We start from the raw sequence: 20,570 nt of genomic DNA, 5'->3' as shown, positions 1-20,570 counted from the left end.
AAATGACATGTATGCCAGTCCATTTCAACCAGTAAACTAAAACTTTTTTGAAAAACACAGTTGCACAAATAACTAACCTCTGATATGGGTATGACCACAGTGTGCACCACCCCACTGGGAAGCCTTTATACCACAATAAGGCTACATTAAAGTAGGCTAATTTCTATTTTGAGAGTGCCAGTGGTCATCCCAGATTATCTGGTAACCTCCCAAACTGCTTGCTTGCATGCTGATAGTATCAGCTGCGACAAAGACAAATCTGAGACCCATAATATCAAAGGGAATATAAGCGACCATACTGTTGCCAGTCAAAGTCTTACCTTGAATAGACAACTTGTGCTGACAGTGTCTATCCAACCACTTTGTTGTCAGTTTAACCTTGTGTTTTTCCACCTCACTGCAAAGTAATGCTGCTACAACCACAGCCTCCATCTTTGTTTACATCTACGCCCCCATGACATCACGTGAGGTCGTGCGTGTTGTCCTCTGACAAGATGACGATTATAATTTCCTGCAGTGTGGATGTTATTCTATTATTGCCAAAGTCACTTTGAGTGAGAGTAGAATATCTGTCAAGTTTCTCCTTACATGTGTGACCTGGCCCGATTTCCAAATAGTTTAGTGTTTTAAAACTTCTGTTATCTGATCCTGGCATTACTGATAACTGGAACATCGAGCAGCTGACAGTACACAAAGGTATGAAATACTATACTGTTTGTAATCTTGTATTTGTTGTCATTTTCTGTGCAAAAACTGAGCGGTTAAAGGCGCTATCACGTAAACTGTATATAAAAGATGGCCAAAGTCACGCACTGGTTTGCAAACTCCTTTTAAGGGGTTTTCCTAATTTTATTTTCTTTATTTATTAGTTATTTATGTTTTTGATTTGTTTGGGGGAGGGAGGGGGGGGGGGGGTTTGCACCTGAGGTGACCATATATGGACATCAGAGTGGACTGCTGTTATGGAGTTATCAGCTAATGCTAAGTGCCATAGAAAGTTGGCATTGACTGTGTGAATTCATGGCAAACAGAAGGATGTCTGCTAAAAAGTCTTAATATACAGGCTCCTTAGAGTACCGCATGGTCAGCCACATTGTTCCTGAAATAATTACATAAAAAGTGATGTAAAAGGGCTTGAAGCTCAGCAGACATCTACCAGCTATACTCACCTGTCCTGGTATCCAACTGTCAATCAAAGCGGCCACAGCCCTAATAATGCAAACTTGAATTGGATTAACACATTTCAAATGGAGAGGTCATAAAAACACTGTTGCTTCCATACTACTGTGGTTTCAAAGGGATGAAGTAGCTATTAAAACAAAAATCTGTTTTTCTACCAGGTTAAAAAAATGTTTAATGTGTCGTGCTGCAAATGTTTTAGCACGGGAGCCAGCCTCAAGTGGCCATTCCACAAACTGTGATTTTGGCACTTCTCATTGTACTCACTGTTCAACAACTTCTTGGCAACTTCACCCAAGCAAAGCCTCACAGAAGCAGCATTTTTCAGAATAAGAGCTCTAAAAGCCCCGCTGTATACTCAAATGAGGCACATAACAGATGAATGTGGAGTTTTTAGTTTCAACGCTGACTGAAATGAAAACATGGATGAGGATTCTGGGTTTGAAAAGTGAAACCAATACACAATTGGCTTAAATCTGCATTCTTTCCAATTTGTCAGCAGGCAGCAACTCCTGTGGTTGCAAAAAGAAGCCAGATTATACAGATATTTATAAAAATAAAAAGATTGCACCCTCCCTCGATTTAGTTGAACACATGATGGTATTCATTTCTAAATTGTGGTTTCCATTTGAGTCAAAAAGGAGGATAAAGTAGAGTATGCTTTACAAGTCACTACCATCCAAGTGTGCAGTGCTTTCAGTCAGATCAGCCTGTCACTCGTCACAGCCGGTTTTAAAAACCAAGATGGTGATGGCTATGCTTCCTACATAAGTTGGTAGTGAGAGAATGAATATCAGACTGCCCAAATGCAGGGCTCTAAATGAGCAATCGTGGTTTTCTCTAATAGTTTATTTTGTAAAGTAGTTCATCATATCAATTTTAGAGGCGATGATAAGTTGGCACTGTGTTCAACTTATTTCTGCTACACACAAGTGGATAAGTAAATTAAATACTTGAGGTTTATTCTGTCAAGCAAATAAACTGCCATGGTGAGAAAACCCATCAAAAATCAGTTAAATCATCTGAATGTGAAGCACCAAAGTTCAGCCACTTTCCTGCAAATCCGACAGTCAAAACCCTGTAACCAGAGCAGCCACATGACCTCGAGGTTTTTATTGTCCCTCGCTGGTGACAGAAGCAGACTGAGAGGGGGAAAAGTGGGCGGACAGTTTTCCTCGACGAGCCAGAGCCTGGAGTGAAAGCGGGTGAGAGTACAGCGAACTTAGTGGGACGAAGCAGGACAACGCTATCCCATACACAGCAGAGTGCTATAAGCCACCACCATAAATCTCAGATCGCGTCCACAGCTAAGCTTTTTCAGTGCTGTGTGCTGCTCCAGAGGCCAGAATCCAGATGTTGGAGAAAGAGATAGTAAATAAAACAATCTATCAAAACTGAAAACGGGGGAAAAATAGGATTTTTTTCATGTAGCTGATATTAAAAAGCACAAATTCTCTACCTGTTTTAAATCATTATCAAATTAAATAGCATACACAGCAACAGGCAGACATAGAGAAACTCCCTCAGTGAGTGAAATCAGTATGTTAATCCCATTTGGGATAACAGATATTATAGCACCACTGGTCCATTGTAGCTCAAGGTGTTCCTGAATAAAAAACAGGCCTGCTCCTCTGGATTAGTTTTTATCATTTATGGTGCACGTGGATTGGAGGGATAAACAGATATGGAAGCCTCATTGTGGAACAAATATCTGAGGCTTAACATCTTATCGTCCAGAACATGGCGATGGCTTATTGTTTAAGACTCTTTGCCTCTGGACATGAACTCCTGCTGGATGCTGGTGATCTCTTGTGTCAATGCTGCTACTGCACGTTTCTCAACTTTCAGCTGGCTTGATGAATAAAATGTAATAAGAGAGCACCGAGAGATGTGCAGCTACTGCGTGAAGTTTTTTGTTTTGTTTTGTATTTGAGCAGCTGGAATCGAATGCCAACTTAGACCTATAAACTGGAAATGAAGGATGGACTATAATGGCTTCCATTGGTTAGTGAAGCCTTACATCGAATGTTTACAGAGGGATAATACACGCTTATATTGTGGTGACTTGTCAGTAATAATGTACATAATCAGTATACCCTGAATTCTCCGTGGCTCCGCTTGACTTTGCTTTTCAGACCTGGAAGCTCTTTCTGTCTTTTATATATTTTATAATTTAACAATTTATGCATAGAACACACAGAATTACTCAGTTTCATAGCTGAAATTATGGTGTCAGGTCAGTTGAAGGAAATTAGGTCAGTGTGGTCGGCTGCTACAGATATTACTCCAAATACTGGAAAATGGGGTTCACGCAGCTAACCTGTTGCAGCTATGTCATCCAATCAACATGCACAATAACTCAATTCAGCTTTGATTTTGTCCTGTCTTCCTCCCCTCGGCAGATGGCTGCTCCTCCCTGAGCCCGGTTCCTTCAGGGTTAACCTTCAAGATCAATAAAGTTTTATTGAATTGAATTCTATCGAAGGTTTCTTCCTGTTAAAAGGGAGTTTTTCCTTGTCACTGTCATCAAGTGCTTGCTCAAGAAGGTCGTCTGATTGTTGGGGCTTTCTCTGTATCATTATAGGATTTCTACCTTACAATATAAAGTACCTTAAGGCAACTGCTGTTGTGATTTGGTGCAATAGAAATTAAATGTCCTTTTATTATTGTAGCTAAAAAACAATCATACGTATTCAGCTGATCGTTTTCAGATTTTTGTTTTACAGTACTAATTTGTTATTAAAGTCAGTCTGTCAGATATAAAAAGCATGAATGAAATAAGATGAGTAAATCTTATTGCTTTATCTAATAAAGAAGTGAAACTCTGTCACTCTGGTGCTGAGTAAGGCTCTCCAGGTCAGCCGGTTTTAGTTTAGCCAGTGAAACATTACAACAAAAGGAAATATCACTTAGTCAGCATTAAGTTTATGCTCAGATGAAAAACTGGAAGCTGGACGTCCGATTCTCATCAGCACTAAGCCCGAGAGAGCTGCCGAGTTTGGACAGAGTGGAAAAAGGGAATGATGCCTCCTCTTGAAAAGATGATCTATGCACAAGACCTGTTTATGTTAGTAATCTCCAAGCCCAGTGTAATCAAAACATCACTAATTTCACTGCCGATTGGAAACTGTGACATCTGTGTTTTCAACACACTTCAAGGGGGACTTCTTCAAAGGGGGGGGGGAGGCAACTGGGAAGCATCCATTCCTTATAATAACCCTAGTGATGAGAGAATGACTTCATCCTTGTCCACTTAAATGTTTTGAAGAGGATATATCCACAGTAGTGGAAACTTTATGCAGTAAATACCTCGGCATTGCTTGCTGAGAGTGTGTATAACAGGCTGTCGTGTGTCCGTCTGAGCATCTGGGCAGGCTGGCTGGTTGGGTGTTTAGCTTGTTGACATGCCGGCAGATTCTCCAGCTCTGCTCTGAGTTAGAAGGTCGGCTGTGATGTTACAAAAGGTTTTCCATCCCGTCGAGCAGCCTGGCGTCAAGCTTGCAAGACCTTCCTGATTGATTCTACAGAGTCTGGATTGCACGTGGTGCAAAAGCACTTCTATAAGCCTCGCTCAGCGGAAATGGGCCTTAATGCAACCAGCACTGCTTTACTATGATCATCAGGGATGTGGCCATTGTTGAGCGTCACTGCTGAAAAGGCCACAGTGAAGAGAAAAACACAAAAATGAGAGCCTTTTCTTTTCTTTCCGTTTTTTTGTGGGCTTGGCAAGAGCAAAAAAATACAATAAATATAAAATGTGCAATGCTTGGTGTGTGTGTGTGTGTGTGTGTGTGTGTGTGTGTGTGTGTGTGTGTGTGTGTGTGTGTGTGTGTGTGTGTGTGTGTGTGTGTGTGTGTGTGTTAAATGTATCCCAAACACACAAATTCACCCTTCCGACTTCTCCAAAAAGCAGTCTGGCATTTTGTGCACTCTGGGCTTGTTTTTTTCCACCTCTCAAACTTGGATTAGCCCTTGTGTTATTTAGGAATAACTATTTATGCTGCAGAGGTGACCATCAGACAGCTCCTGGCCACAGATACACACCTCCTCCCCCTTCGCACATACACTCTTAACAGCCCTAACAATCCCTCCACCTATTTGCACAGGAGAGAAGAGGCCACTGCCTCACCTTCAGGGTACTACTTAACTCTTCGAGTAACTCGTGGAGTAATCACAGCATTCTCCTGCCAGCCTACTGCCTAATTAGAGTGTGAGCATGTGTGTGTGTGTGTGTGTGTGTGTGTGTGTGTGTGTGTGTGTGTGTGTGTGTGTGTGTGTGTGTGTGTGTGTGTGTGTGTGCGCGAGACAGAGAGTAAAAGACTCATTATTTAGCATCCCAGGTCTCACAGGTTGACAATTACACATGCTTATAGAGTATTATTACTATTTTTTGGATACAATTTCATACGAAGTAGCTGGAGTCAGTATTGGAGTCTAAAGGAGCCATAACACATTTACTTTGTTGCTCCAGCCAAGCAGAGGCACATGTCTGAGGCATAAAGTTGGTTTAACTGCAAACTTTTAATTTACATTAAAAGTAAATTAATTGTAAGTTATTATTGTCTTTTACCATAATAAACTTGGTTGTGACAGTAATATCCAGCAAAAAGTGGCTCCTGATTCTAAGCACAAGCACCTCCTGGCAGTAAATGATTATGGTACAAATTGTCTGGCTTTTCTGCAGTTTCGGGTCTGTGGATTCCTTAGTATCTCCTGCATGCACAGGATAAATATTAACATGACCAGATACAGCCTTCCCTGTCTCCAAGAGGCACCTTGGGAAGCAGGTCTCTCCGAGTCCTAAAGGGAGGCCTGCAGCTCGCCTTTAATCCCTCCGGGATCCCTCTCTCAGAGCTGGGCTTTGCTTTGTGCGCAGCTCTTGGCCGAGTTAAAAAGGAAAGTGTAAGGGTGGGACAAATTTCGCACTTTCTCCCATGTCTCAGGCCAAAAGAAGGAGCTTGTAAATTGAGTATGTGAAGCTGGAAATACTCCCTGCCACACGAACTCTGCGGTGGTTCAGTGGTGGGGCCGGCTGTGTGCGTGGGCTGCACAATCTTGGCTGCGGACGCTTGAAATCCGGCCTGAAAGTGTGTTTTGTCCCAAGGATCAACTATCTAGCAAAGACAATTAGGACTTGTAATAACTTTTCAGTCACTCATTTTTCTTTTAAAATAAATTTCTTTTAGGTTTTTTTATTATATTTTCTTTGTTTTATTTTCATTCGTGGCCTAATCGGTGATGCAGTCCTTCCACGGCTACGGTGGAACAACTCTAATCTCTGTCTGTGTTTCTTGTGGCCTTCGCTGTTACTTTGCGTCTCTCTTCATGCTTTTTGTCCGTTGATACAGCAACGCTGCAGAGTTTACCCGACCTAAATCTTCCGTTTATTTGCTTTTGCAAGAGTTGTTTTGTTGGCATGGCGTTTTTACTCTATTTCTCGCTCTCTCTGCAACCGCTCACGGACACACAAAGGCCTGAATGGCTTCGTCTTCCTTTTACAGAAAACATTAGCCTAATTATTTCCCCTTTTTAGGGCGCAAACGCTTGTTCACAACTCGGTCATATTTCCTCCATTTAAAACCTCAGACCATTTTTAATGGGATGCAGATCGAATGTTTTACTTTGAAGGACAAAACAAATCTGGACCCTGCGTGCAAAAATGAACAATTAGTCGTTAAATAATCATCTGCTAACAGAGAGGTTCACAATGGTCAGACGGCTTATTGTTTGCCGACCCGGTTCATTATCGAAGAGGAAAATACGGCCAGTGCGCAACCACGCAAAAGCCTGATGCCAACTTATAGAAATAAAATGCTGTCGCCTGTGTCAGCAAAATATTGGGATCTTTTCGTGCTTGAAAAACAACTTAAGTCATTACATTAAAATAAATGAATTAATTAATTAACCTATGTGTTACACAAAACTTTAAGATGTGTGGTTGTGTGTGATTTACAGTTTTTGGTTTTTTAAATTTATTTAAACTGTGATAAATAAATAAACAAATAAACATTTATCTTTATCTTTATATGTATACACACACATATATATATATATGTCTACATATAACAGGATGTGCGTCTTCTTTTATGTGAATTCTTCAAAATAGATTTTTTTTTCTTTCCTCAAGCTGATGGTCATCGGTGTGAGGACAAACACCCTCTGATGAAAATCAAATCACACACACACCAAATAGGTTTATTATTATTACATCACTTGTTGCTTTCCTATGTTAAAGTAAAAGTCAGAAAAAGGCGTTGAGAACATATTTTGCGGAGAAGAAAATCGTGAATTAAGATGGGGAGGAAGAAGAAGGTGACGTCAGGTGATGATGGCAGCACAGGTGAGGAATTCAGTGATGTCTTTTTTTTTTCTTTTTTTTAAGAAAAGTTCAAATGAAGATGCGATGGGATGAAAAGGAGACCAGTGATTGGGGGGTGACAGCGGGGGAGGTGGTGGTGGTGGTGGCGGCGGCAGCGGGGGGTTGCGGTGTGATGACGTCAACGCTAGGCGTGCAGCAGAGCAGTGAAGAAAACCAAGGTATCGTCACAGAGACGACCAAAGTGCTGATTACCGCGGACGCAGCATTTACGCGCAGCTGACGCTAAAGTGGATTTACTGAACACCTGCATGGGGAAACCGTGAGGGTTTATTCCGTTTTTCTGTCTTCTGCTGGGAACCAACTGGTGAGTAAGGCACGCACGGTGTCGTGTCAGGTCAGTGGATTTTAGCTGTGGGAATTGGTCAGAAGGTGTCGGCGGGCAGGTAGCTCTGTGCCTTTTAACACTTCAAGATATTGGGAATGTGAATCAGAGGGGAAGATGTGTCCAGCGTGAAGAAGAAAATAAAATATTTAAAAGCGCCGACTCCTTTAGGAAGAGCATGCTGTTGGCCATTTGGTTTTCAAAAACCTGGAGTAGAGACTGAGCGAATAGAGCTTTGCGCACAGCAACGATTTCTGGCATAGAACTGCAGCAGCGAGTGTGACAATAGTTTGTCTGAGCATTAGAGTCAGCCAGCTGCACCTTACAACATTATTCCCACTGTAGCCCAGAAAAACACTACATTAGATACTTAGAGTAACTAATATAGAGTACAAGCGTGTGCGCGCACTGAAGCGCGAAGGACGAAAGTACGAAGGGTACTGAGTAAAGATTTACTGAGGACATAAAAGCAGCAAAGGGATTCCTCTAGATAAGAGGGTCAGTCTTTCGCTCTGTGTGTGTGTGTGTGTGTGTGTGTGTGTGTGTGTGTGTGTGTGTGTGTGTGTGAGAGAGAGAGAGGGGGGGGGGGGGGGGGGATTGAGGGTCTGTGATGGGCAAGGGAGAGGGTGTTTCTCATTCTGCGAGCCGAAAACATGAAAATCCTTTCTTTAAAAACGAATAAATATTACCACAAAATTCGCGTTATTTTTTTTAAGTTGTATTAATCAGTTTATTAATTTTGCTATTGTCCTTAATTGTCTTGCATGTTTCTTCTCACAATCAATTTTAATACAAATGTATTAGCCAAGGGTCCAGAAAGAATTAAACTTGCTGTTGTAGGATTGTGACACAGCCTGCTCTGACTTGTTTTTTTAAACAAACTTTCATTTATTCAATATTAAAAAAACAACAACATTGTAATGGTAACTATAATATGATGTGGTTTAATGAGAATAGGTGTGTTTAGCCTCTTTGATTTATTTTTTTTTTTTTTTATTTGGAGGAGAAAGTTTGATTTAATTGGGGTTTTTTGTGTTTTTCAGGCAACTGGAATGGAACTGAATCTGTCGAAGAATGTGATTTCTTGTGGGGAATCTGGTATGACATTTTTCTGTGCTCAGTTTAACATGTTGATTATGTTTGACTTTTCAAAATATCCATATATATATTCAGATCCACGGTGGTGTGGTGGTGGTTAGGACTGGGTTAGAATCCGGCTGAGGCGATTTTGTGTCGAGTTTGCATGTTCGCTCCGTGTCTCTGTGGGTCTCGGATTCCTCCCACAGTCCAAACGCAAGGATGTTAGGATGACTGCTGATTGTGAAGTACAAGTCTAGAGTGAGTGGTTGTCTGTATCGCTGTGTTACCCTTGCGATAAACTGGAGACGTGTCCAGGGTGTACCCCGCCTCTCGCTCTATGACAGCTGGTATAGGCTCCAGCCCGACCGCGACCCCCAATTGCATAACCGGAAGAGAATGGATATTGTGATTCATTAGCTGCAAAATGATTATGGAGCTCTGTGAAATTGGCATCGGCAATAGATAAATAAGTACATATACAAACAATGAACTTTTTTCATCTTTCTGGTGATAAATCCCAACCATTTATCTTTTAAACACTAAAAACAAAAGGAAAAACGAAGCAACATCAAGCCAGATGCTACAAACGACACATAAACATGCCAATCTGTTCAGTGGAAAATATTTCATTTAATTTTTTTCTTCAGATCCAGCAGTCGTAACTCACATAAAAATAAACCAATCAGTATTTTCTGGATTTAATCACAACAAAAAACCAAGAATCTCCCATTCGTTAAAAAGATACGTAAAAAAGTTGGAATAATTTCGAGGTTTGGGGGAAATTTAAATGAAACATCGTGTGCAACCTTTCACAAAACGTTCCCCGAGGAAATAATAATATGCAGTAGCAATCAAGTTTCACCCTAAAAGGCAGTATATGTATATTTTTATGTTTTCACATATTAAGAACCACTCTCTTTTCAAATATCAACACCGCGTGTATGTAAAACTAAAAGAAACGACCGAACGTGTGGCGGACTGGCTCTGGTTTAACAACGAATGAAGGGGTTTAAAAGGAAATTTTACATATTCTTGCAGTTTAGTGGATTTGTCCTATGGGTGTTTCCCTGTGCTGGCTATTAGACGTTGTTTTATTTACACCTGCATTCCCTGCACAGGCTGTTTATTGGTTGTCAGACCTCAGGTCAAACAGGCCTTGGACCAAGCAGGGAAACCATCACCAAGGCAATAATCAGCTCTGTCCTTCTCCAGTTACGCACCGTGTCCAGTTACATCTCCGCTGCTGTACTGCTCTTGAATCAGCTCGCCAGCTTTAATTTTCTATATGCTTTGTTTTTTCGGTCCTGTGGTTAGCTTTACTGTGCTCGCTTTCCCTGGAGAGAAAAATAAACCAAGACTGTATTTTTGTGTGTGATTCACGGCGTTCGCCGAGTTTATTTTCACTTCTTGGGGGGAAAAATATGAGTGTTTGCTTAGCCACTGGCCTTTAACCTGTCCTGCCGGATGGAAAGGCTTTTTAACTCATCCATCACACGCAAGTGCCCTCCAGAGTGCTGGAGGAGCGGGACGCGGGCATAGATGGAGGCTGAGGAGGCTGGGTATTTAGATTACCCCCATCTATCAGCCAGGAACATGTGGACAGAACAAAGTAGAATTCATAAGAGCTCCGCCATGGCGAATCTCTTTGTGCTGTAAATCCCATAATATTGACCTCAAGAGTCACTGGGTTTATTGTTATTTTTTACCGCTGCTTTTGCTTTTGCTAATACTTTATGGCACATAAGACTTTTTTCTAGGCTGATTTTAGTTTTTCAGGAGTCCGCTGCAATCTTGAAACAAGCTAGAGCTTTAAGCACTTCATTGATAGACTATCTCCCACTAAACCCTACCAGCTACCAACAGGTAGTCTCTTTCACTCAACCTTCGCAACCTGAATAGTAAAGACCACCTGCTGGTCACGAGGTCCTCGAGTTCACCTCATCAACGCCTTTTCTGCTTTCTTACTCCAGAGTTTAGATGCAGATGAACTTTTGTTGTTTTCAAATATTGTGTCCAAACCATTTAACCATCTTGGAATATGAGTAAGCAGGTAGGCGATGCTGGTGTCGTGCCCAAAAGCACTTCGGTAAGCTGCGGCGGTAAACTTGTTGACTGCGATCCTCAGTAGGTTAAGGTGACGCATTCATATTAGCTAGTCAAATACTTATGCCATAGTAATACAACAGTTACACACTGTGCACTAAAAATTTAAAAAGTTCGTTGATGAGTTTCGCTGTATTCAAATTTCTTGAGTGCATTCAGTGTAGATGTCTATGAAAACACGTGCCACTCTCTCTGTGCAGAAAGGCTGAGCTAACACAATTCTTTGCCAAAAAAAAAAAACCCTTCGGGGGCGTTTTGAACAAAACGAGGATCTCGTGTCAAAAGTCATACGCTCATACAATGGCCGAAAGTCTTCGACCCTGGCGCCTGTGACAGTCTGACTGTCTGTCAGCCTGAGACTCTGAGGCCTGATGTGCGACTCTACCTGAAGGAGGTAGCAGACTGGCCGAGCAAGCCAGCAGGTCAGCTGGTCTCATATCGAAGATGTGGCCAAATTATACTGATCTTTAATCAGCTTAGAAAGAGAAATCTGGAACTCTTTACATTCAGTAAACCTGTGATTTCTGGTCACTCAGAGGTGATTTAACTCAATAAATTATTATTGCCCGTAAGTGTTTGTCATATTATAACAAAACACCTACAGGCACATCACATTTAAATAGAAAATATATTTATCTCAAATACAAACTCAAACTTTCAAATAAGAAATGTGATTTATACACTCTGTGCGTCTAATGACTCAAACCCTAATGCTAAATGGAGACTTTTGCCCACAGATTCCAGTTACACGAGTAAAGGCCTTTACATTTTGCTTTAATGTAAAGGGTTACTCATAGTGGTCTGAAACAAACGCTTTTTACGCTGGCCTTCTTTTCTTTTACATTATTTTCAGCTTTCATGCGCAATTTGGTTAGGCAACGAAATACTTGGTTTGGTGGATGAAAAGCTCATGGTTTGGGTTAAAACAGAGACTTCTTGGCGAGTCTGTGGCAGAATGCCTGCAGAGCTTTTCTCATGCAAAAGTTACATGGAATCTATTTCTGCCATCCTATAAAAGAGCCCCGCGCTTGGGTAAAACTTTAAATATTATCTAACCTGCATCTGTGCATTCAAGAAAGACAAGAAAATAGCCAGTGCGACACAGACTACGATCAGCAACTCAGCTCTTCAGTTTTGCACACGGACACATTACAGTTCACTTAGCTCTAAAGCACCACGAGTACTGCGCATACCTGAATGTCAGATTATAATCCCTGTAGCATCTAATTTAATCTTACTTGTTTTCCATCTTTAGCGGGATGAGGTTGGTTTGAATTAGCACTGCTAATGGATACAAAGACGTTATGTTCTGGTGATGTTGGGGCTCCTTTATCAAGCCACTGCTTGCTGCTGTTTGCGCGTCATAGCCAACAAAACGCACAAAAGTCAAATGTGTCATCATTCGCAGCGGTCCATTTGTCATATTGCGGTTGTCACTGAAAGGCTGGGATCTATAGCGGTTGGATTCTGAGTGCATGTTGTTGGAGTTTAAATATATTATATCAGTAATGTCTGAAGTGGTGAGGTGGTGGCTGTTTAGGCAAAGTGCAGGGCAGACCGATCTGCTGCTGCTGATAGATTACTTATTCTTTGACTGATGTGGTTCAAACGATGTGGTGCACGGACAAACACATCCTGTTAAATAATGAGAGATGTAATGTTCCGTGTATTACTCCCGATTGTCTCTTTGTGAATGAGCGAGCTGACAGAGCGACTCTTGTCAGGTTACAGCGCTCGTATTCACGCACACAACGAGCCTGATATCATCGAGCACTTTTCATACTGGAGACACAGTAACTGGGCAGGACCGTGTTGGATGGCAAATGTTTATTCAGCTCGGTACATATCCGAGATATACATTGTGTGGCCGAGCGTGTGTGTATAAGCGCGCCCAGCTGCATTGCTTTGGACACATTTCAAACATGCCTGCGCGAATAAAAGGCCCCTTTTTTACTCCTGAAAGCAAAGCTTCGCTTTGTGCGCTCTCGATAATTGACAAAGCGTACACTGCAAAAAATAATAAAATGAAATAAAATACAAAGTAATAACAATAACTAGCCTTAAGACTAACAAATGAGCAGACAGCCACCGTGGCAGGTTTTTTGTTAGGAGTGTTTAGCAGATGAGTCACCTCTTATAGTTTCGCTCCACTCACACTGGAAGAAATTTCCTGATCTAAATGCGACATATACGTCTAATAAATCTAAAATTAATTAAATGCACCTTTTCACTTTGTTAAGCGCGACGTCAGACTTTGTCTTGTCTGGGTGGGTATTTTCTTGCAGCGGTCACGTTTAGTGGGTGGGACTTGTTTTGGGGAGGTTTAACGCAGCTAATGGGTGGGTCTGATGTGAGGGTTGGAGAGCCGGAGCTTGTTCTCAGTCACAGCGGGTGGAAGCTTTTCCTTGCTGCGGATAGAAGGAGAGCGCACAGGGCTGTCACTGCTTCAGAGGAGGGGAACGGGGCCGTGTGATTTTTTTGTCCTTTCTTTCTTCTATTCTCTCGAAGCACGTTTTGCGTGGAAGAACAAACGAACCTGCATGGTTAAATATCCCATGTCGTGGTGTGTGTCTGAGAGCGGGTGGATGTTTTGTAGCGTAGCTCTGAAAGAAAGCCTCGCGATCCACAGGATTCACCCCGTTTCCTCTTTTTACGCACCCTTCTCTTCAAGGTGGGATGAATTTGGACAGAATTGCAGAGGCAGTGAGAGCACCGCCGCCCCGCGACGTGGCCCCCGCGTTTCATTTACAGAGAACTTCAAACAGCAGTCGAGAAACTGTAGAGAACTCAAGCAGCGAGTCTTCAGACACAGAGTTGGCAGGTACACAGTCAGAGTGCTTTTAGCCTCTCCATTCTTTTTCCCACTGAGTGCTGTAACAGTTTATTTTACGTGTCCGTAAGCATTTTTACGGCGAACTGTCAGAGAGGCATCTCCAGCACTTAAAAGCTACAGAACAAAGAGAAAGAATATTTAACTTTTATATCCCTTGTGTTTGCTTGATTTATTTCCGTGTGTCATCGGGCAGCGTGCACGAAAACGACAAACTCTAAAATGTGTTTCCATCAAATCTTAGTATTTGAGTGTGTTTGTGTTTGTGAGCGCTTTTTGTGCAGTTACTCCCCATTTTTTGTTTACTGTGCTCCCAGAACCAAACATTTGGCAGGAACCCGAGATGTGTCAGGGAAAAATGTGCAGAGCAGCCTGGCCTGCTGTCAGTGAATGCATTAGAGCAAACTATAAATATTGGAGCTATCCACAAATCTAAACTAAAAACCAAGCGGTCTGTGTTGACAGTTCCCGGAGACACTTTTTATTATTCAGCTTTTCCAAAATTTTAGGGGAAAAAAACAGAGGCCTTTCTGGCCTTTCTTCGCGTATTTCAGGGCGCACGAGAAGCAAATAGAAAATACACCAAGGTCAGTTAGTTCTATTTTTTTTAGCTATCAGTCACGACAGTAAATCGTTTTAAATAACAATCTTGAGTCGTGATTTTAAGCTTTTTTTTGTTTTTAGGAAACTCTCAAAATCCTAGCTCCCTTTCTGTGTGTGCGAGTGTGTGTGTGTGTGTGTGTGTGTGTGACTGACCTTTGCGCGTGTGGCCTCTTAAGTTTAACGAGGCAATTGTTAGGACACAAAATACAAGACAGTTGGGAGATAAGAGTGGGCAGACCTCATCGTAAAGATATTGATCTCTAAGCGAAAACCGGAGCGATCCGATGGCTAACTCTGACACACGTTTGTGAATGTGTGACTAATTTGTTTCTGTTCTTTTGAGGTTTATTTTTTATGAATGACTTCGTAAATAAATTAGCCAAAATGGTTGGTTTCATCGCGGTGGGTCTTTTTCAATTGCTTTACTTAAAAAAAAAAATCCACGTCGTTGTACTCAATCCTCGTGGGAAATATTGAACTGTCGACGTACACACACTAACTTCTTCATTGTTTAAACTTCCCTTATTTGCATGCCATTCAAAATATGTTATAGGAGTACTGCTGTTTCACACCGGTTTGTCACCTACAGAAAAGGAAAGAAACGCTGAACACAGGAGCGATGACGGAAACGCGGACGACCCCAAGAAGAAAAAACAGCGGCGGCAGCGGACTCACTTCACCAGCCAGCAGCTGCAAGAGCTGGAAGCCACGTTCCAGAGGAATCGCTACCCTGACATGAGCACCAGGGAGGAGATCGCGGTATGGACCAACCTGACCGAGGCGAGAGTCCGGGTAAGATAGCGGCCGTGCGTAAACCATACGAAAAGTTTGAATAAAGACAAGCTGGCCAAGTAGACGCTCATCAAAAACAGCAATTATTAAACTTCCAAAACCAACAAAAAATTATAAGAAAATGAAGAAGATATTTTTTAATAACTTAAAATTATATATTTTTTAAATTGTCAAAATATGTAACTTTTGAACTTGGTTCCACAAGACTTTTTACCCAATTTCAAGTATTAAAAAAACAAAAACAAAAAGAAAAACAGAACTTTGTAGAAATTTTCAAATAAGGATGTCACAGACTCATTTATGCTGTTTGTCAGTACAGCGAGAAATCAGATGTATATTAAAGTCAGTACATTTCCCTGAAGGTTCTGAATTCATGCGTTAGTCACTATTCCTATTTTTAACAGAGTCCATGTCACATACAGACTTTGGTGACTTTAAACGGATCAGAAGTAATAAACTAAATCTGTGATACATTTCAAATACACGCTTACGAAAATCCGTCTCCAAAGACCTCGGAGGTTTTCAGCAGAATATTGTTAACATATTAAGTTGCAGTCATCCCTGACTGTCAGCTGTCAGCTACGGTGCATCCAAAAGTAAATCTACCGTTATTACAGCACGTGCACAATTCCCAATACTGGCACAGAGGACGTTACAGGCCTTAATGGCACGCAGTCATGTTAACACGTCTCGTGCTGAAAACTCAGAAGAAAGATAAGCTTTAAAAAAGAAAGTAAGGAGAAAAAAAAGTAGTTGAATCTGTTGGAAATTGCAGGTCCTTTCAAAGGGTGTATCTGCTAATGTAGCCAATGGATGATTCGCATTTTGATGACATCATCGAAAATCTGGACCCTTGTTTTTTTTTTCTCCACGGAGAGCGTTCACGTCTCTCCTCATATATATATATATATATATATATATATATATATATATATATATATATATATATATATATATATATATATATATATATATATATATATATATATATATATATATATATAGATGGCTTTTTAAAGAATATGACTTACATGTATTATATTTATTCTAGCTACATTTTTAAACTGTTTTGAGTAAAAATGAATCATAACAATAATAATATAATATTTGAATCAGCACAGTTCTTATAATATCTTCAGTTTGAGGTGTAAAATGAAAATAAGTTGCTTTTTATGCATTTTGAGCCAAGAAACTCACTGCTGTCACGAGCAGGTTCAGATTTAAACAGCGACTTTTTTTTTTCTTTCGTTCCCCTTTTTCATTAGGAATAAAAAAATAATAATATTAGGATTAAAAAAAGGGGGTGATGGTACGCTGAATGTTTGAGATTCAGTGAAATTTGAAATAATTGGAAATATTTTAAAGATCAATTTACATTAAATAAGATGCAATTATGATTTTAAATATAATTTCATAATATTTACAAGCACACTTTGACACGTCAGTCATTATACTCACATTCTTAACGTGGTTTTCGTCGTGCAAATGTCATTAAAATCCAAAGCATGCATTTTATAGCTGGGTGCAGGAAACTCGAGGCTGGGCTCTGCAGTCTTGAGTGTTTCCTCCACAGCTCTCTGTCACATCGCTCAAGTCTTTGTGGACAATTTGTCGGCCGCACAGTGTTCCCGCACCACTATAAATAGCTTCCGCGAGGCCGTCTGGTGATACCAGTTGTAAATTGTTTCTACTATGAATTAACAATGAATTGGAGAGTAGCGACTAGTATTTTGTTAGGTTTTGATAAGGTGTGAGGATATCCAGAAGCGCTTTTCTGTTTCATTTCGAGTCATCCGCGGAGCCGTTCGAGTTGCTCTGTGAACCTGGTTTTACGTCTGACTTACACAGACACACACGCCTTTTATTTACACTGATTTATCTTTAGAAATACTTCTTATTTCATTGTAAGAAATGAGGCCAAAAAAATCTACATTAATGCACCTCCATCTTAGATCTGGTGTAAACACACATTCTCGTTGTGATGTACAAGTGTGTGGTAGTCTTATACTAATATGTATAATATCAAAACACCTGGAAACAGTTTTCATAAACGATTTAATGTATTTGCTAGTTTATTTGTAAAGGGCAAAATAGTCTACAGGAAGGAAAAATTACATTTGTAAAGAGAGTGTCGAATATATTGTATAGTCTATATGAATATAACCAAAACGAATTTCTAACATCAGTCCACTGATTAGGATTAATACATCCCGCAGTCGTCGTCCACATGAACTTAAAGGATGTCCACTCATTCAGTCTCGCTGATTTTGTATTTATTTTACCGGGTTGTAGCTCGTCAGCAGAAACTGCTCCCCCTGACTCCAAGGCTAGTTTGTCGACTCGGGTATGGAAACTCTGAATATGCATTTCACTCAAAAAAGGATCCTTTCTTTTTAATGTCCGGATTCATCTTAATAAGCAAAAGTAAGTAACTGTTTTGGTATTTTTAAAAAACAAAAGAAGTGCGTGTTTCGTAACTAATCATAAATTAAAAAGCAGTTGTTGATATTTGACATCTGAGAACATTGAAAATGGGACCGCAGCTGAAACTGCTGAATATGCAGTGGGCCTATAAAAGATTTTAACTCATCAACAATTAACCGCTATAAAATTCAAAGATAATTTAGTTAAAAATGCCTTTATTCTGTAATGGGTTTTTTTGTTTGTTTGTTTTTTTTAATTTGTTGTTGTTTGTTTCCTTTTAATGAAACGTTTTAAGGCACCCTAGACACTAACTCACCTTAAAGGCAACAATTCAAGGGCACCAAAGCGGGGTCTGAAGCTTGTTGCCACAATATATGTGGAAATAAATGATTCAGACATCAATAAATGATCATTAGTGTCGTTTTAAGAAAAAAAAAATTACACTTATGCTTCATGAACTGAATATCACACGAGCTTGAAATGCTGCTTCGGATGTGGACTCGAGTCATTCCTGTATCATCTGTAGCAACGTTGCAGGTTTATTTTATGACAAGAAAATTAATTTTACATTTTACAGCGTTCTGCTGTGGTTAATGCTCACGGTTCTGTGTGTCCCTTCCAGGTGTGGTTCAAAAACCGCCGGGCTAAGTGGAGGAAGCGGGAGCGGAACCAGCAGATGGACCTTTGCAAGAACAGCTACCTGCCCCAGTTCAGCGGTCTCATGCAGCCTTACGACGACATGTACCCGGCTTATACCTACAACAACTGGACCAACAAGGGCCTCACTCCGGCACCGCTGTCCACCAAGAACTTCACCTTCTTCAACTCCATGAGTCCCCTCACCTCGCAGTCCATGTTCTCGGCCCCCAACTCCATCTCCTCCATGACCATGGCCTCCGGGATGGGCCACTCCGCGGTGCCCGGCATGCCCACGCCAGGTCTTAACAACATCAGCAACCTGAATGGGATCGGGACATCCGGCATCAACTCAGCTATGTCATCATCGGCTTGTCCTTACGGGCCTCCCGGCTCACCGTACAGCGTTTACCGGGACACTTGCAACTCCAGCCTGGCCTCTCTCAGACTTAAATCCAAACAGCATCCAACATTTGGATACAGCGGCCTGCAGAGCCCGGGCTCCAGCCTGAACGCCTGTCAATACAACAGCTGACGGGCCAAAAGGGGGGCCTTAAAAATACAAATATATATATATATATAAATATGTGATAAGCGGACACGGTGTCATAGCTTATGGGCTACCTGCGGATCAGGGGAGGGGGGGTATCAAAGACGACTAAACTGGATTAGTTGCAATCATTTTTTATTTTTTTTTCGAAAAAGAAAATGAAAAAGAAAACGTGGATAATGCGGGTTACATGTGTTTACCAGTGAACTTGCACAGCAGTTTAAATGTCCAGGTTTTTTGGATTTTTTTTTTTTAATGATGAAGACGTGTTACATGGCTGCACTGTACATATCTAAATGTAAATATATACAGGTCTAACATGTGAAACAGACGGTGGGATTTTTTTTTCTTTTTTGTGCTTGCTTACTCTTGAAGACTGACTCGACCAAAGCGAGGATTTGCATCAAAATAATAATAATAACAAAAAAAAATCGAGCATGTAACGAATCAATGAGAAAACAGAAGAAAATCCGGCCTTTACTGTACATACTTTATACTGCTTCTGTGTGCTTTCTATTTACCGCATATGCAGGGTGACTCCACGACGCCTCCCGTTTGAAATGCTTTTCATTTTGTTTGCTCCAATAGAAAAAAAGAGAGAGAGAGTGAGAGAGAGACCCTGCATGTTTAACTTGAGTGCAACGTGTTTTGTACAATAATGTAAGACTTTGCAGAAGTACGTTCATTAGCCTAAACTGTATACAAAAGGTGATTCAAAGTCCTCATGTGTTTATGGTAACATGTTTGTTTGAATAAACTCCAGGAAAAGAGAGGTTTATTTCAAGTACATGTCTTAGAGAGGTCTTTGTTTAAGGAGACAAGCACTCGGGCTCCGGGTTTCCCCCCTCAAAACATGAGAAAAATAAATAGGTTGGCTAAATATCCCCAGCGTAGTGGTCCACTTAGTTTAAGGGAAGGGGAATTACCTTAGAAAGATGAAGAATCCTTTGCGGTTATTTCGACAAAGTGGAATCAGTCCGAGCTTTAACTATAATATTTGATTTTATGTGTTTGTTTGTTTGTTTTTTGTTTGTTTTTTTGTTTTTTGAAGCTCCTTTAATATCATTTTTATTTCAGAGGAGGGTGGGTAGATAAATCCACCTGACCCAACTTTGGGACCTCAGCAGCTACATTTCTATGAACTGCTCTCATTATTATTTGGTCATCGTGTTAATGAACACATCTCAGCGCTCACTGGATTTTCCAGTAATAGATTTATGGTTAATTTTACTCGACTTTTGTTCCCTTCACTCCCTATACAGAAGATTAGATTGGGGGCTCATTCAAACCTGGCTATTCTGCTGCAACACAGAGCTATTTCTGTCTGCGTACTAAAGGACGGAGATTATGTCCCACTAAAAGGATGATTTCAGATCACCTGAAACCTGAGCTGCTTATTAAGAGTTCCACCAGCGTGTGTGGAAACCTGGAGTGCGCATTCAGGAACATTAAGGACTGACAAACACGGCAGTTAAACTTTCTGGAAGGGGGCGAAAAATGCTGAATACACTGAGCAGATTTCACAAAATAAATAAGTAAAAACATCTTCAAACACACCTGGAGGGAACATTTTATCTAATTACATCTACATGGATATTTTGTGGGCTAGAATATTTTATTTGCACCTCCGGGGGGAGGAAAAAATGCAACTGGCGACAAGCCCGTGCACACA

The 20,570-nt window shown here is 40.8% G+C and overlaps 1 protein-coding gene and 1 long non-coding RNA gene across 4 annotated transcripts in view; one reads left to right on the top strand and one right to left on the bottom strand.

Annotated features, from left to right (window-relative positions):
• The window catches only part of LOC143420689 (uncharacterized), a 71,301-nt gene extending 70,868 nt beyond the window's left edge, over positions 1-433 (bottom strand). The window contains exon 1 of the long non-coding RNA XR_013100414.1: positions 321-433. This is a non-coding gene — a long non-coding RNA (uncharacterized LOC143420689). The remainder of the gene's footprint in view (positions 1-320) is intronic.
• A 7,288-nt stretch (positions 434-7,721) lies between these two features.
• Positions 7,722-19,670, top strand: pitx1 (paired-like homeodomain 1). 3 transcript variants are annotated; one of them, XM_004561777.3, is made up of 5 exons: positions 7,722-7,862; positions 8,924-8,978; positions 13,735-13,884; positions 15,086-15,288; positions 18,335-19,670. In XM_004561777.3, exons 2-5 carry the CDS (start codon positions 8,933-8,935, stop codon positions 18,881-18,883), a joined length of 948 nt encoding a protein of 315 aa, XP_004561834.1. In that variant the 5' UTR covers positions 7,722-7,862; positions 8,924-8,932; the 3' UTR covers positions 18,884-19,670. The 3 variants fall into 3 exon arrangements, with proteins under 3 accessions (XP_004561834.1, XP_076745481.1, XP_004561833.1); XM_076889366.1 differs by lacking the exon at positions 13,735-13,884; XM_004561776.2 differs by lacking the exons at positions 7,722-7,862; positions 8,924-8,978 and adding an exon at positions 13,429-13,626.
• The last annotated feature ends 900 nt before the right edge of the window (positions 19,671-20,570 follow it).

Source organism: Maylandia zebra, linkage group LG10 (assembly GCF_041146795.1).
Source record: "Maylandia zebra isolate NMK-2024a linkage group LG10, Mzebra_GT3a, whole genome shotgun sequence".
NCBI lineage: Eukaryota > Metazoa > Chordata > Actinopteri > Cichliformes > Cichlidae > Maylandia > Maylandia zebra.
Note: the sequence above shows the minus strand (reverse complement) of the source record. Positions and strands in the feature narration are given on the sequence as shown.

What these genes read in the sequence shown, in the direction of transcription:
- pitx1 (XM_004561777.3), top strand. Translation starts at nt 8,933, where the DNA reads ATGGAACTGAATCTGTCGAAGAATGTGATTTCTTGTGGGGAATCTG. An exon ending in GATTTCTTGTGGGGAATCTG is followed by an intron (nt 8,979 to 13,734) that starts GTATGACATTTT and finishes CTTCTCTTCAAG; the next exon opens with GTGGGATGAATTTGGACAGA. An exon ending in TGACCGAGGCGAGAGTCCGG is followed by an intron (nt 15,289 to 18,334) that starts GTAAGATAGCGG and finishes TGTCCCTTCCAG; the next exon opens with GTGTGGTTCAAAAACCGCCG.